Source organism: Parus major, chromosome 6 (genome assembly GCF_001522545.3).
Source record: "Parus major isolate Abel chromosome 6, Parus_major1.1, whole genome shotgun sequence".
Classification (NCBI taxonomy): domain Eukaryota; kingdom Metazoa; phylum Chordata; class Aves; order Passeriformes; family Paridae; genus Parus; species Parus major.
This window is the reverse complement of record NC_031775.1, coordinates 9015521-9031673: the sequence shown is the minus strand read 5'-3', so window position 1 is coordinate 9031673 and position 16153 is coordinate 9015521. Positions and strand designations below refer to the sequence as shown.

General features: G+C 36.0%; 1 protein-coding gene across 1 annotated transcript in view; it reads right to left on the bottom strand.

Annotated features, from left to right (window-relative positions):
• KCNMA1 (potassium calcium-activated channel subfamily M alpha 1) overlaps positions 1-16153 on the bottom strand; it is a 255043-nt gene that overhangs the window by 116166 nt on the left and 122724 nt on the right. The window contains exons 14-16 of the mRNA XM_033515702.1: positions 9495-9604; positions 7035-7103; positions 2966-2977 (exon numbers count right to left, since the gene is read on the bottom strand). Coding sequence (XP_033371593.1) covers positions 2966-2977; positions 7035-7103; positions 9495-9604 — 191 coding nt within the window. The remainder of the gene's footprint in view (positions 1-2965; positions 2978-7034; positions 7104-9494; positions 9605-16153) is intronic.

Here is a 16153-nt window from a genome sequence, read left to right as displayed (position 1 = left end):
GAACCATCATTATGCAGTTTGTATTCATTGGCAGGCCACTTGCTAAGTGGCATGGCTCCACAATTTACTTTGCATAGCTTGAAACTGAGCAGGCTTCCACTACTGCAGAATTGGGAATGGATAGAACTTCCACCTCTTAATCTAGACACAGCAGTACAGCAGCTGGCTTTGAGGTGTGCAGAACCATCAGCCTTCTCTGAGAAAAACAAGAGGGATCTTATTAATATGGAACAGGTGTGGTGAGGGTCTTTAAACTGAGCTGACAAAGGCATGTGGAGATGCCCAGCAAGTACAGCACAGAAAATATGCAAGGGTAACAACATTTTAACAGCACTACATGAAGACTAAAAACTGAAAGCACAGATAAGGTTAATCAATAGGAACATGGACCAGGAGAGGTCTTTTAAGGACTTTCCTTATCCATGCCTCTGTTATGTACCATTCCTGTTTGGTCTTACTTTCAACTTTGTATTTTAGACAGCACTAACGGAGGGATTCATTTAGGATTGAATTCTAATGCATTCAAGAACTGTCTCTCTCTTCCCTTGCAATTAAGGACTATGTCTGGATACCTGACAGGAGATTAGACATTTAACATTTTGATTGATAAGGTCAGGTGTGATGAAAGAGACCAATTGAACAGTTCATCCCTGCATCAAGAAAACTTGTCTGATTTTGTAGCCCTATTTCTTTTTTAGTTTGTTTTCAGCTGCATGGCTACCCATGTAACTGCTATCACCCTATTCTAAAGAAAAAGAAAAGAACAATTGTTGAATTAAATGAAACACGAACACCAAAATTTTGACTAAACAAATGACAAAAGCTGTAACAATTCTGTTTTAAACCTTGTGGTAGATGTGCTGTACCATTCCCCATGCAACTCAAACAGTAGCAATATCATCCAGTAATCAGGAAGATATAATATTGTTTAATTACTATGAATACATTACCTAAAACAAAATTACGTATGATTACTTACTATAGCTACCACACTTTTAAACAAAATCAGCTATTATTCTTGACTGCTTCATGCTATGCCCAGATAAAAAGTACCACTATTAGCATAATGGCCTTTTAAAACATACTATGTCATTCATACAACTACAGAAGTTATTTGAGATAATGTTTTTTGTTTCAGGGTATGTTTAGAAGTGGAGTGTGAGTGTAGGTGCACAAATCTTATAGTGGAGTTGTGCACATACCAGTTTTCACACTAATTGTAACTCATCAATATTGCTTCTTTTTTCTGGGCTCTATCACTGACATTAATTCATAATGCTCCATATCGCTTTATACAGCAAAATCTAGTAAGACTCTAAAAAGAATACAAGGCAAAAGACACAGTGCACATTACATGCTACAGTATATTAAAGCTTAATTACTACAAGCATATAAAAGGTTGCTCCCAGGAGTTAAGTTTTTTTACAACAGCACCTACTAAGTCACGGTCTACAGGATGTGCATGAGGTATTTTATTTGGGCACAGTCCAAACTAGTTCAACGGTGATGGTGAACTCAATACACTTGGAAACAATTAAGTTATTCCTTCTGGTTCCAGAAGTGATTAATTATCAGTACAATGAGGCAGAACAACATACTTTATTCTGGGAGCAAGCAACTTCACTTGGTACAACACTTCTTCATATTGCTTATCATGCCAGCATTAACATGCCTTCACCACAAGGTAAGATATACTTAAAAGCAAGAAGCAAAGTAGAGGTGCAACAGCTGCAGATCCTTGGAGATGCTATGTGTTGCAGTAACTTCTCTGCAGTTGGATCATATCAATAATGCCAAACTGACAGGAAGCCACCTCTCTTATCACATATCTACTCAGAAACTATAGGAAGGTAAGACTAAAACTTAAACACATATAACACATACAACATCCACAATAGAACAGACATGGAAAATAAAGTCTGAAGAGAACAATGAAGAAGGAAATTGAAATGTCTGGACAATGCGAGCAGGTCTCCAAAGACCATCACTGACAGACAGACAGACTGCTATAAGCAATTAGGAAAAAAAAAAGCTGCCAGGGGAAGAGAGGTGAGGAGAGACAAGGACATGGAAGAGCATGCTTTATTTACTTCATCCAAACCAAGAGCAGCATGATAGAATGTAGACTAGAGAGGGACTCACAGCATGGAGCACCAAAGAAAATGCAAAACATGCCATCTCAAAAAAAACCCCAAAGCAGAGAAAAAAAATACATTCAGTAACATCTTTATAAATGGGTTAATAAATGTCATTAAAATGAATGTGACATGTAATACAAACTATCCATGGCACTTTCACTGGAACAGTACAATAGCTTTAATGAGTACTGTATTATGAGTAACTGGACTCAAAACAGGACCAGAAATGCAAAGAATCAGGTATTTGGTTGTTGTTAATGGAAGATGAGACTGCAAGAGAACATGAACTACTGCATTGTAAGACGTGTTTTAAAGGAAGACTCTGGGGAAAGAAGGACATCAATGAAGGTGTGAATATGAAAACAATATGGCAGTACAAGGGCTGGTAAAGACGAAATATACATCGTCATGATACAGTCAAAATGAGGACAGGAGATATTAACAATAAAATCTGCTTTCCAAATGGCAACAATCTGATACATCAATGACTCCACAAAGGGGGGAAAAAAAAGCCTAAAAAACTAATCCTGTTTTATTTTGTACTTCCTGCAAAGAAGTTAGTGCGTGAGTCACAAGAAACACTGGAGAGACAAAATGCTGTTCTCTCTCTCCTCTTTGATACTGGGGGCTCATATATAAATATACACACAGATATATATATACACACACACATAGATAGATGAATATATATAGGTATATATGTGTGTGTATATACAGAGAAAGATAGACAAAGATGTTATCTTCCTGTGTTCTTGGCAAGGAATTAGTCCTGAAGTTAGAAGGAGGTAGGATTGAGGTTGGAAGGAAAGGTAACGAAGAGGGCATACCGCTTTCGGCTTCTGCAAACGACAAGAAAAAAATTGCAAATCAAACACTTTGATAAGAAATCAACTGACACCAAAGCAAAAGCAAAAAAACCCTTTATTTAAAAGTCTTCAAGGATTAAAGGTTTTTCTGCTGAGAATGAGAACAAATATATGGATAGACAAAGAGAAAATTTTACAAGAGGAGTGCAAAAGAGGAGCAGGAGGGAAGAATCCTGGTTAGGCTTTCCTTCTTGCTTAGTTATGTAGAACAAAAATTCAGGGGAAAAATGAAGGCAGAAATCTCTCTAAAAGGGATTTCAGATGAGGAATTTGAATGTCTGAATTTTAAACTGTTATTTTTTGCTATATATTTAATATTGGGATATTTTCAGGTTCATGTTCTCCATGTTTCCTTTGCATTTTTCTACAAAAAAGCAAAACCTCTCCCAGTGAGCTAAGAGCATTTTTTAAACTATTGGCTTGCATCAGGGAGACAAAAAATCATTAAAGTGCTCCCTGTTTTTAATCATGGGTTATAACATTCTCAGAAACCAATTAGAGATGAAGGAATGGTTAACTCATATCGTGAGCTGGAGTTACGAGAATGCAGACTTTAGTGGCTGGTCAGAAACACTCTAAACTGAGTTTTTTAAACTCAGAGATTTCTTTGATAGCTGAGAAATAATTTAAACGTTATCAAATATATAAATACAAAGGTTAAAAAAAATCTAATCATGGGGTTTTTTTTAATTAATCTTCAAGAGGCCTCAATAAGAAGCAGTTGCCTAGAAACTCTACCCATTATATGAAAAATAATATGCATTTATCATTTATAACTATATTACTTATATTTAGGCTTGACTATCTGCTTTTAAGCAATCCTGTAATATCATAATTGGTAATAATTACCTACCTAAACTGACAAAAACATCTTATCAAGGCATACTTTCTGTTTTGTGCAGCTTTATTAGTAGTCAGGAAAAGCAAAGAAAAACTTTTGTAGGCAGGAAGCTCAGCTGCCACTAACACATACAGTAATATGAACTTATTTTATTAGATAATTTTTAATTACTATTGATTTCAAATTTTCTACAGTTGAGTTAACAGAATTTGACTGTAAATCAGAAAGGTTTAGAAAACTAGAATCTAGGTGACTGCCTGGCCAAAAAAAAACATGCAGAGGTAAATTAGTATTTATGTCATTCTACATCTAATGAAGATATTAACAGTCAAGTAAAAGTCTGCCATTCAATGAAATGGGACTAGTGTTTATCCTTAAGACTGAGTTGAAAATTTAAAGAAGGGATTCGGACATTTAGAATTCTCTCATATTACTACTGTTTAGAGCTGCACACACTCTTTAATCTTATTCACTACTTTAATTCTGAGTGCAAAGTGATGAAGGCAAATGAAACTAATCTTAACAGGAAACTCCCTGTGTAAGGAAGCAATCTGATAGATAATTTAATGATATCGACATTTAATAATGACTAGTAATAAAAATCCAACAGTTGGTAGTAAGACCTTCTCATCCTTTAGAGAAAGAATGCTTTGAAAATTTCCCCTGCTTCTGAAAATACCATTTCAAGAGCTGTTTCAGATATGGCAGGAAGCATTAGCTTTTAATGAAAGGGTGCCATCTTCATCATGTCCTAAATGTTTAGTTATATTTAGCACTGTTTCTCTAAATTTTAAATGATAGAAAACTTCTGTAATAGTTTTACAAAATATGAATGCAAAGTATAATTATAAAATAAATCATAATAAAGCATGTATTTACTTTTCGTCACTCTCACAAAGACTGAAAGTTTAAAAAGAATATCCATAGTCAGCTCTCTCTTCACCTTTATTAAGAATTACCAGGAAGAAGGATATGAGCAGAATAAAATATTGCCAATGTCAGCATCAACAAACTTAATTGACAAATGACAAATGTCCATTGTTCAAAAGGAGCTTGTGCTTCTAAACTGTGTTATTCTAACTTTTATTTTAATTCCCCACCTTTACATTTAATAAGATGCATGGAAATGCAAGTGTACTTAGGAGGTGAGAAACTGAAGTTTTGTTGCATTACCTTTCTGGTTTGAATAAAGGATCAGAAACCCACAAATATTTAGTTAACATATTTGAGTTGAAAAGCACAGGAACAAGTAGAACAGTAAAGGTACACTGCAGGTAGCTATGTGATTGATCAAACAGTGACTATAAAATTATCACTGGTTAATAAAATCAGCAGATATTACTGTCGATCAGAGTTATAAAAAAATGTGTCTATCTACCTTGTATGCCCTCCTCTTGTTACATACATATTCAAAAGTTCCAGCTGTTAATATCCCTTTGATAGTACTGTTTCCAGCAATTTTAGTCTCTTTTTTTTTTTTTTCCCATACTGTAATAATTATTTCAAACTGTTACCTGTGTGGCTTTAAGTAAGAAATATATGATTGTATCACACTGTGTTACTTTTTGTGGGATCCTCTGCATCACCTTTTGATTAAGAACTCAATCCAACTCCCACTGAAGTTAATGCAAAGAATGATATGGAAGCCAAGAACAAATTGTTATTACTACAAAAGACTGCAATATTAGCACTTATGTAAGTAAATGACAACTGAAGTAATGGCAATATAAAGTTGGCCAATAATTGTTAGGAGAAAAAACAGAAACCAAATATTTCTTAATACTGAAGACAAAATCTGGTCAATTGTTCCACTGCTGTTACTATCATATTTTTCCTTTTTCTAGAAAGAGATTAAATTGTTCATAGAAGAACAGATTGTTCGCTTTACATTAGCTAATGCAGAATGAGGTCTTTCAATGGAAAAGTATTTTAAGAGTCCAAAAGGAGTTAACTACAGCATAAAAAAATCTGACAGTAAAAAAACCCTAATTTCTTAATCAGCATAGTGTGAACAAAAATGATATCCAACAGTACATACACCACATTTAATTTTATAACATATGGAAGAATCCAGCAAAACCAACTGTAGGGCATGGAAATACTCATAAATAGTTGTAACACTGCTTTTTCCATGTCAAATGTCTAACATAGGTTTTATAATTTCTTTTAATAAAGAAAAATTATGAAAGCCAATACTAAGTATTAAACTTTCAAAACCCCAGAAATTGCAGAATGAGTTCAATTGATAGTATTGGTTCTCCTGTGAGAAGAAGCAATTGTCCCCAAAAGTGTCTTTGGCCACTAAATGGTGGCCAAAAAGAAGATGAACTAGTATGTATCACTCCAGGTTTACTATAGCAGTATAAAACATGTTTTCAAATGAGGAAAATAAAATTCCTCTCAGAGTCAGTATTGTCATATTTTTGTTATCTTCCACATGTTGCAGAGAACATTTATAACATTTTTCTTACATAAAAATGAATACTGTTTAAAGCAGTGATGGACAAGTTGATGGAAGATTGACTCCAATGTTCAATTAGTTTTCTATGAACTTTGCACAAAAAAAAAATAAAAAATGCACAAAACACTTCCCATCTGTGAATTTGTACTAAAAATAATGATTGTTTTCTTTTTGGTTGATGAAAGTAGCCAGCCAATTGGTAATTTCAAGGCTAAATGAATCTTTTCCAGTTTCATGATGTTATTCATGTAAGTTTTGTCACAACAGATACAATTTAAATATTCTGTTTACCCTTTATTTGTTTATCCTGTATCATATCATAAACTAATTTAAATTAAAATTTGTGTTTTGAGAATACACATAGCCATAATGAATTTTGATATCACATCTGTTTTCTACTTTTCAGTAGTGTAAGCTGGACCTCTGATTAAAAGTGATACACTATAAACACAAAAAAATTTAAGCTTTTCCATAAGGAAAATCACTCCTGGAGATAAGACATTTGTACTACTGCACGTTTTACTAAACATTCTGACTTGGGTTAATTTTAGGGAGAAAGAGGGCAGAAATAAGTCCCTTTCAGTCCTATGTGAAATTCTGCAATGCAATGGCATGCTAATTACATTCTGAAATGTTTAAAAGAATAACTATGTTCATTCTGAAACAAAAAAGCAGGCAAAATTCTTGACAGTGCCTTCGAGAACTTCAAGCGGCGGCATGGGACGTACCTGCTTTCGCGCTTTTCCGACTTGTATTCTATGGCTATCATTAAGAGCTTTAGTTTCGCAAACACCAGTCTGCAGGAAGAGAAGAGGCCAGGAGTCAGTCCCTTTCCACAGCCAACATCACACACGGACAGTTCCCACCGCTAGGTCGAGTGTTAGTTCAGAAATATGCTGGCCTCATAGGAAAATTTGGGGTAGAGAATGGTAGGCCTAGAACCTGGGTGAAGGTTAGCCTTATGTTACTAAACTTTAGAAGGCTCTGCACTAGTGGGAAATAGATTGGTTAGTTTATCTTCAATCATCATCATCCACATCTGGTCCAGCAATATCCAAGGGCACAGAATGTTAGGACTACATTTGCATCTTGAAAATATACTGGTTGGAATATGTTCACACAGTACACACATGTGGAGTTACAAATAGAACTTGCAGACTGATATTAACTTCTGTTTCCTTCTAATTCTTCACCCCAGTGTTGACATGAAAAGCTTGAAATTCTTCAGCAATATTGAATGTCCCACCCTCACTATCTCTGCACACTCTTTGTTATCTAGGGGTATGGCAGCCTATTTACAAAAGAATCACATTCCTAGACTTGCATTTATGACAAATAACTTTCTCAGGAAAGCAGAACGTTTCATTTAATTTCTGAATTTTAAAATGCCATTGACTGCATGAATTAAAAAAGCTACATTACAAAACCTGTTCTCAAAGTCTGTATATTTCATGGGTAGCTGAATACTGTAAGCCTATCCACTGACTCAATTTCCCCTTCACAAACCAATGCAATGGACATTTTACTGTCCTTGTCCTTCAGTTCTTCTGGAAACTGAGCAGTCATTTCTTACAGTAATGAAAATACCGATGCACCAAACTCATTAGTAAGTAGCACTACATTTTAATTTTCAATGTACTTTTAATAGAGCAATTAATGTGTTGGAAAATTTGAGATAAATCTTTTTGTTTCACTTTAACTAGCTAAGAGTTTGCTGATGTTTCAGATAACCAAATACTTGAGGAGAGCTCCAAAGTTTAGACATGTTTCTAAATCTCAGTAAGCACCCTTTCTTTATTGATTATTTTATCTCCATTCTATCAGCACAGATAAATGAATGTCAGCTTTATGTCAAGTACAGTCTCAGTCACACATTCTAGCAAACTCATATAGAAATTTGACGCATTTGAAAATGGTTTGGCATGGAGACTTAACTGTAGCTAGTGTTAACAGCACAAACTACTGTTCATTCTTCATATAATATACTTTTCTGAATGATGAGATTTCCTGTTTCAAGAAATCCACATAAACTTTTGTATGTATAGTGAAAAACTTTTTCCCTCAGTAAACTCATAACACTGTGGCTGACACAGTAGAAGGATGGATTGAGAACCCCTTAACTTTATTAGCAAATTGATGACTGGGCTCTGTCATATCTGCATCCCAGACAATTTATAGATGGATAATATTTGTCTAACACTTGTTTCTCCCTCACTCTTATGCCATGTTTTTGCCCCTGTAAAAATTGGGAAAGGTGGGAAAGTTAGAGGAGTAGAAACATACTCATCCTCGTTCACATAAGAGATGTATTTTACTTCCTCATCTATTTCCTCATCTATGAATGGAATCTTCAGAAGTTTTTCTGTTAACCAGTTTGACACCAAGCTCATCCAAGCAGGGTCTGCTTCCTTTTAAGCATTTGCACAGTCCCTAGCAAAAGCTGTCCACTCCCTTGTGGTGACCTTTCAGTATGGCTGGAATGAAGAGCAATGCCAACCGAAGAGGAAATACAAGTGTGCTAAACTAACCTGATTATGTGGACAGAGTATTTATTATACAAACCTTATGCATGCAAATCTCTCATTCACAGACCCACTGTAGGATAAATATAAGCACTTTTCAGCCTCCAGAAATGAAGCTGTGGCATGGCTTACACTATGGTTATGTACCGTGTGCTTCTGTCTCAGAACTGAATAGACCTATCTTCTCTGAGATATTTCACTTGTTGCAAGTGATTTGCAACCACTTCCACAGAGCTCCAGGTGCCACACTGCTTATATGACTCTGTGACATCTGTTAATTAAGGAATAGTTTCCTTGGAATGGAACACAAGCCAAGATGGTCATGCTGACCGCCACTATTCAAAGAATGGGAATCATTAAAAAAATAACAAGATAGGACTTGTGAGTAAACAACTGAATTTAAAAAGATTGCTAATGGGTTTGCTCCATACCAAAACCATTTATGCTTTCATTTACCATCACTTAATTACAAATCTCTCCTGAAACCAGGCATTACAATGTTCCAGACACTTCCATGCAGTGATTGCTTTAATGTTTATTTTATTAGACACCATCGGATGTAGCAACATTTGGACTCTAGTAAAGTGAAAAGGTCTCATGCAAAATAATTAGATTTCTCTTGCAAGAAGGGATATACTTCTGCATATTAAATGTATTTCTACTTACTCACAGACTGCAGGGAAGGACAAACCCACAAAGGCACTAGACAGATATTCTGTATACATTTCATTTGCAACTCCTTCCAGGTAGTATTTCTGCCACGTATCCTCCTCAATCTAAAACCAAAGAAACAGATGCAGAGTTCTGAGTAAAAATCACAGCTTTCTTTGAAATTTACAAACAACTGCTTAAACATAAATCAGATTTTAACATCTAAGCCAGTACACAGTTAACATCATTTATTTTTAAGGGATTTTCTAGAATGCTGAAAAATGCCTTAAAAGCAGAATCTCTGTAGTCAGTAAATCAAGAATCATATGCAAAAATAATACACTGAATTCTTGTTAGGCACACTGAGCATGGGGTGGAATGAAGTTTTAGAGCATGAGGAAATAAGTTTCCCAATTTTCTCTTTTTAAAAATAGTAGACTCATAGAACGTTAAGGGTTGGAAATAAACTTAAAGACCACCTAGTCCCAACCCTTTCTGCCATGGGAAGGACAGCTCTCACTAGACCAGGTTGCTTAAGGCCTTATCCAACCTGAGGCATCCACACACTACCTGGGCAACCTGTTCCAGTGTGTAACTACTCTCACAGTGAAGAATTTCTTCCTGTGATATCTATAAATATCTACCTTAATTTTTTCCACTCAGTTTTTACTCCTTGTCCTATCACTACAGTTCATAACAAAGAATCCCCCTCTGACTCCCTGCAGCCCCCTTCAGATACTGGAAGATTGCTAGGAGGTCTCCATACAACCTTCTCTTCTCCAGGCTGAACAGCCCCAGCTTTCTCAGCCTGTCTTGGTTGGGGAGGCATCACCAGCTGCAGGGCAAGGAGGGAATTGTCCTGTTCTCTCTGCACTGGGACAGCCACACTCAGGTCCTGGGGGTAGTTTGGAGCACCACAAAATGAGAAAGACATTGAGCTGTTAGAGTGTCCAAGGGAGGACAATGAAGGTGGTGAAGGGTCTTGAGCAGAAGCCGTATGAGGAGCATCTGAGGTCACTCGGTCTGTTCAGCCTGGAGGAGACCTCACCTCAGTTTCAGCTTCCTCAGGAGGGAAGCAGAGGGGCAGACACTGATGTGCTCTCTGCAGTGCCCAGAAACAGGCTCTGGGGGGATGGCCTGAGGCTGTGTCACGAGAGGCTTGGGATATCAGGAAAAGGTTCTTCACCAGAGGGTGTTTGGGCACTGAACAGCTCCCCAGGGTAGTGGGGACAGCACCAGCCTGACAGAGCTCGAGCAGTGCTTGGACAATGCTCTCAGACACACGGTGGGACTCTTGAGTGTCCTGCACAGGGCCAGGAGTTGGACACAATGATCCTTGTCAGTCCCTTCAAACTCAAGGTACTCTGTCATTCTATGGTTCTCTTGGAACAAAAAATTTCAAGTTTTCAACTTTCAGTATTCCAGAGCTGTTTTGACAGGACTTAATATAGTATTTTAGATAAGTTTGCATTTTTATTCCACAGGGTGAGTATTAATTTGGGATTCATCAATCTTTCTCTCATGTTAAGCTAGCCAAAAGGCACTCTTTCAAAAAAATGCTCTAAAGAACAAGATGCAAACTTGTTAAGAAACCTGGTAAAATGCAAATTACAATGATTTTCTTTCCTTATATTTTTTGAGGTTTTTTTTCTTTGTTTGTTTGGCTTTTGTTTTCTTTGGGTATTTTTGTGGGGTTTAGATTTTTTTTTTAATTTGTTCGGTTTTTTCCCTTTTTTGATTGTTTTTGGTTTTTTGGCTGGGTTTTTTTGTTGTTGTTTTTCTATTCCCTCCTCCTGTTAACAGGCTGCCAAATAATCAGTTACTTTAGTTCTGGAGACGTAATGACTGCAAGAATAAATTGCAATATGGAGATGTTCCAAATCATATACAGTCTGACAAGTGGGCTGCAAACAATCAGGAGAAATTTCTTCCATAGAAATTCTTTCACCATGCAGAGGCCATGTGGGATGGTAAAAGGGATTTGCATTGTGTTATTCCCCACCACACACAGAGAAGCCATATCACATTTTTTATAACCCTTTTATTTATAGGAAGCCTGCAAATGTTGCTGATCAGCAACTCTACATACATAAGAGAGATAAAGTGCAGGCTTGGTAAAAAACTAAGAGTAATGATAGCAAGGGCATGTTTGTAACTTTTGGTCTATTTTGTGGCTTTTTCTTAGATTGACACCACCTGGGGTTGGAAAAAAAATACAAATACATTACAAATCTCCCTTTCTACTTTCTTCCCTTCCTTTCTTTTCTTTAGGCAGATGGTTTTGATTTGGAGGAAGGAAGTCCAGATCAGACCTGCAGTTAAATGCTCACCCTTAGTCAAGGACCAAGGAATGGAAAAAAAAAAATCATTCACAAAGCAATAATTAAGCTCCATAGATACCAGTTAGTGGTACTAACTTATTATCTGTGAGGATACCACAAAATGTTGGTTATAGAATTTAAAGAATTAGGGATATTAGGGATGGTATATAATATTATTATAAGATGATTATAACAGTCTACTAAAGATGGTATTTCTGTTTTATTTCCTCCTGAACCATGACATTTTCCCATGATTTCAAAGAGACAGATAGTATCTTTTGTGAGGAAAAATACTTTAGGAGTAATTATGCTCATGACTTTTTTAAGCCTTTGTGATGGTATTTTAAAGTTTAGGTAACTGATGGAACCAATCTAGAATGGGCTGTACTACCAAAGCAACTTCAATCTGTATCTTCCTTCTTCCTCTCTAGTACTGCAAACACATGATTATCTCCCCCTAAGTCACACTGCAATTCTGTCTCCTGATAGTCATAAAACAAATTATCCACTGCTTCAATAGCTTATATGAAGAATAGCTGGAAAATTACATACTGCAATCCAAAAGAAGAAATGTAATTTTCATCTGAATCTTTTTTTTAAGCCATGATACTCCTCTGCTCTCCTCCATTTTATATATATTTATACATATATTTTATATATATATATATATTATATATATTTATAGATACAATATTGTTATCAGCAAATATATTTACATAATACAATCAATTCCTAGTGGGACATAGTGACAGAGATATGAAAAAATGATGTAGCTCTTGTAAGCACAACCATTAGTATTGTCAGAAGAAAATGAAAACCTTTAATACACCTAGCCCTACACCCAGCAGTGTAATTATCAGGAGCTCTGTATCTCCAAAAGATCCATCTTGCTCATAGCATTTGCTTTTCCGTGTAATGACATAAATAGTCATATGAAAGAGATTGAGTGTATCTGAACCTGATTGTGCTATATAATCTCTTCTGCCAAGATCACAGTATCAAGACAGAGAACAAATGCTAGAGTTGGAGTGTAACCCAGATGATCTGAGCATTGAATGAGTCTGATCCTTAGCATTGAACAAGATCAGCTCATCACCACCATGGAAAGCCCAAAAAACAGGGCAAAGCCTTTGAGGATGTTTAATGTTACAACTCTGTCTCAAACAACATTCATGAGAATGAAAAGGAAGTACCCACAAAATCATAGAATGGTTTGGGTTGGAAAGGACATTAAAGACCATCTCGTTCCAACCCCCTACTGTAGGCAGGGATCCCTTCCACTAGACCACATTGCTCAGTCTCATCCAACTGGCCTTGGACACACCCAGGTATGAGACAACCACGACTTCTCTGGGCAACCTGTTCCAGTGCCTCACTACCCTCAAAGCAAACAGTTTCATCCTAATCTCCAACCCAATCCTGCTTTCTGACAGTTTAAAACCATAACTCCTTGTCCTAACTCAATATTCTTGAGCCCTTGAATATTCTTGATTGGTAGCTGAAAAGGAAGTGTACATTGGAAGCAACGTAGTTCAAATATTTCCTTGCATTTACCTATAACGCCCTTTCAGCCCACACAAATTGCTTGAGTGAATGTCTTGTTTTGTTATGCCTTTGCACATGGATATCTAAATCTGACAGAAAAGTAATTCTCTGAAAGCAGTTCTTATGGTCATATCATAGGGTGAAGCTTCTTAGATTTACAGTCTTAGCATTGCATTTCCTTAATTACTATAAATTATCAACTACCTCTTTACTCAGTTCCATTGTCTGCTGAAATCAAAGCTAACATATAACCTTAGTAGTATGAAGACTGTACAATCTCAGTCAACTATTTCCACAGCTTTTTGTATGCACAGATGATTTTTACAATTTGTATAATAAGAGTATATTTTATAAAATGTCAAATATGCTAATTAAGATTAGTTCTAGTTTAAAATGAGATTTATGCACTTTTCCTCATTAATACTAAGGTAGAATTTTGTAATGTGTCAAGGAAGAGAGAGTAACCTTGAAATATAATGACATTTAATTATTTTTTTAGATTCTGGCCTTGATGGATTTGAACTGAAAGGCATACAGGCTCTACTTCCAATAGCTTCAAATATACAAAACAGGGCAAGATTTCTATCCATGAGGGCAAGGATAGACTGGTGTTGATCTGTTCAAATGATTGACTGAAAATGCAGTCCCATGGTAGACTTTAGCCTAAGATAAATACACTCTTATCACAAGGACTGATACCATGTATGTACAGCATACAGTTTTAAACACCAACAGGTTTTAATTCCTAGAATTAATGATTTAAAAACATTACAGTCAGGAAGATCTTTACATGATCTTTGAAGATAAAAGTATTTGGTAACAGGCTACATTTCATACTTGGTCTAGGTCCTGTGAGTAGGATCATGTAATCAGTTTATTATGCAGCTTCCTGAAGAACCTCACAATAAATCGAGACATTGCATTTCCTTCTCACTGTCCTTTTAAAGTCCTCCTACTACATGTCAAGAAATTCCCTGTTCATACTCCAGTTCCAAACTTTAAAACAGTCCAAGGCTGCCTGGGTGGTCAAAAATAAATAGCAAACAAACTGATGTGTTCCAGCAGTGTAGGTAAGCACCCAACTTACGTAAATCTGTGTAGCCTTACTATGTCTCTCTTTCAGCCTGGACTACAAAGGAATGTAAAGCCAATACTGAATATGTGTAGGTGTGAGCAAAAGCTGCCAAAAGCCCACAAAACACTCCCACTCTCAAAATAGCTTAGAGGATAACAGAGACAGCCCTAGATAATTTACAGATCTGCAATGAGGTGCAATGGCTGTCTTACCTATAAAGACAAAACTAATTTGGCTGTGGACTTGTGTTACACTTGAGTACTAGATTCCATATTTTATTAATTTAGACAACACCACCAACTTGGCTTGTAGGTTGTAGATAGGCTTGCAGGATTGTACACAGGGACAAAATTTGATCATCTCTGCCTATTACATGTATCTGCTTCTTGCAATGTTTTTCATATAGACAGACTTCTGGTATGCACTTCCTAATTCAAACAATACAGAAACTGTAGTGCAGTACAGTATTACCATCTTTTTCTGAGACTGTGCAAGTTAATAAAGGGTCCAGATTCCTTTTTTTAATATAACTGTAACAGTCTATGTTATAAGACTGTATTATTAAAATGCAGGTGTAAAGTTTTGTGGCTTTTTTTTTTTTCCCTTAGCTTTTAGTTTGGTGCAATCTATCTGCTTTGTTTACAGAACATTCATCTTTTTGAGCTGATTTCCCTTTTGTTCAGTTTGGTGCCAAAAAGAATATAAAGGATTCCATATGATATTACATTGCTAAAACCAAAAGGAAAATATTGGGAACAAATATAATATTTTGAGGTTTCTTAGTTTGTTTTACTTCTAACACCGAGCAGACTGTTTACACAAATAATTTTGCTGTAAAGTAACACATAATGAGTTAAATGTGTGCAATGTCACCATCAATCACGCTCATTTGTGTTTGACTGACCAAACATTTATGGCACATTAGATCACTTTCTAATCACACTATGGAGGTGGAACAAACACACATTCCAAGTCCTCATTAACAAATACAGAAGTTTCTGTACATTTTCCTGGCAATCTCCTGACTGGTGAGAGACTCCACTAATAACGTTTACCCAAGGAATTTATGAAGGCCTGACAGTACTAAAATGGAATGTTCTTAATGTAAGGGGGTAGTTCTTTTAGGGAATGTACATATTTCTCTCCAAGAGAGTCCTCTTCAGCATTTCTAATCAATGTAGCTGCTCTCCTGTGATACACTGCTGATTCACAGACACTATTCAGTTTTGTTTTTCAAGTTTTTAGAGTGAGACAGACATGAGAAAGGACATCATTTCAGCTAAATAAACAAACCTTTCGTTATCACCAATAGGGCTAGAGTCACATAAAGAAATCTGTCTCAATTCTTGTACATTTATTTGGCTTCAGATTTTGAATTAGTCAGAGATCCTTGGAAATGAAGATGTGCATTTTACTTGCCTAGAAAATTCACTCTTAATTATGTGGCAAATATATTTTTAACAAGTATTAACAAAGTATTACAATTTTAATGCACTCTCTTACGGCTTTTTTTGCTCCCAATACCACGTGAAGATGACATTTAGAGTCACACAAGTTAGGGTATGTCTGCACATTATTCTGTTTATAACCATATTTAATCAGACACAAGAGCAAAACTAACAATGACAGCTTCCTCCTAATCAAATTCATTGCCATTTTTATGCTTATTCTGTGTACAGAGAAATACTCAGATGTAATTTGAGTAATGCCTTGCAAAGTTGAGCCTTCAGCTT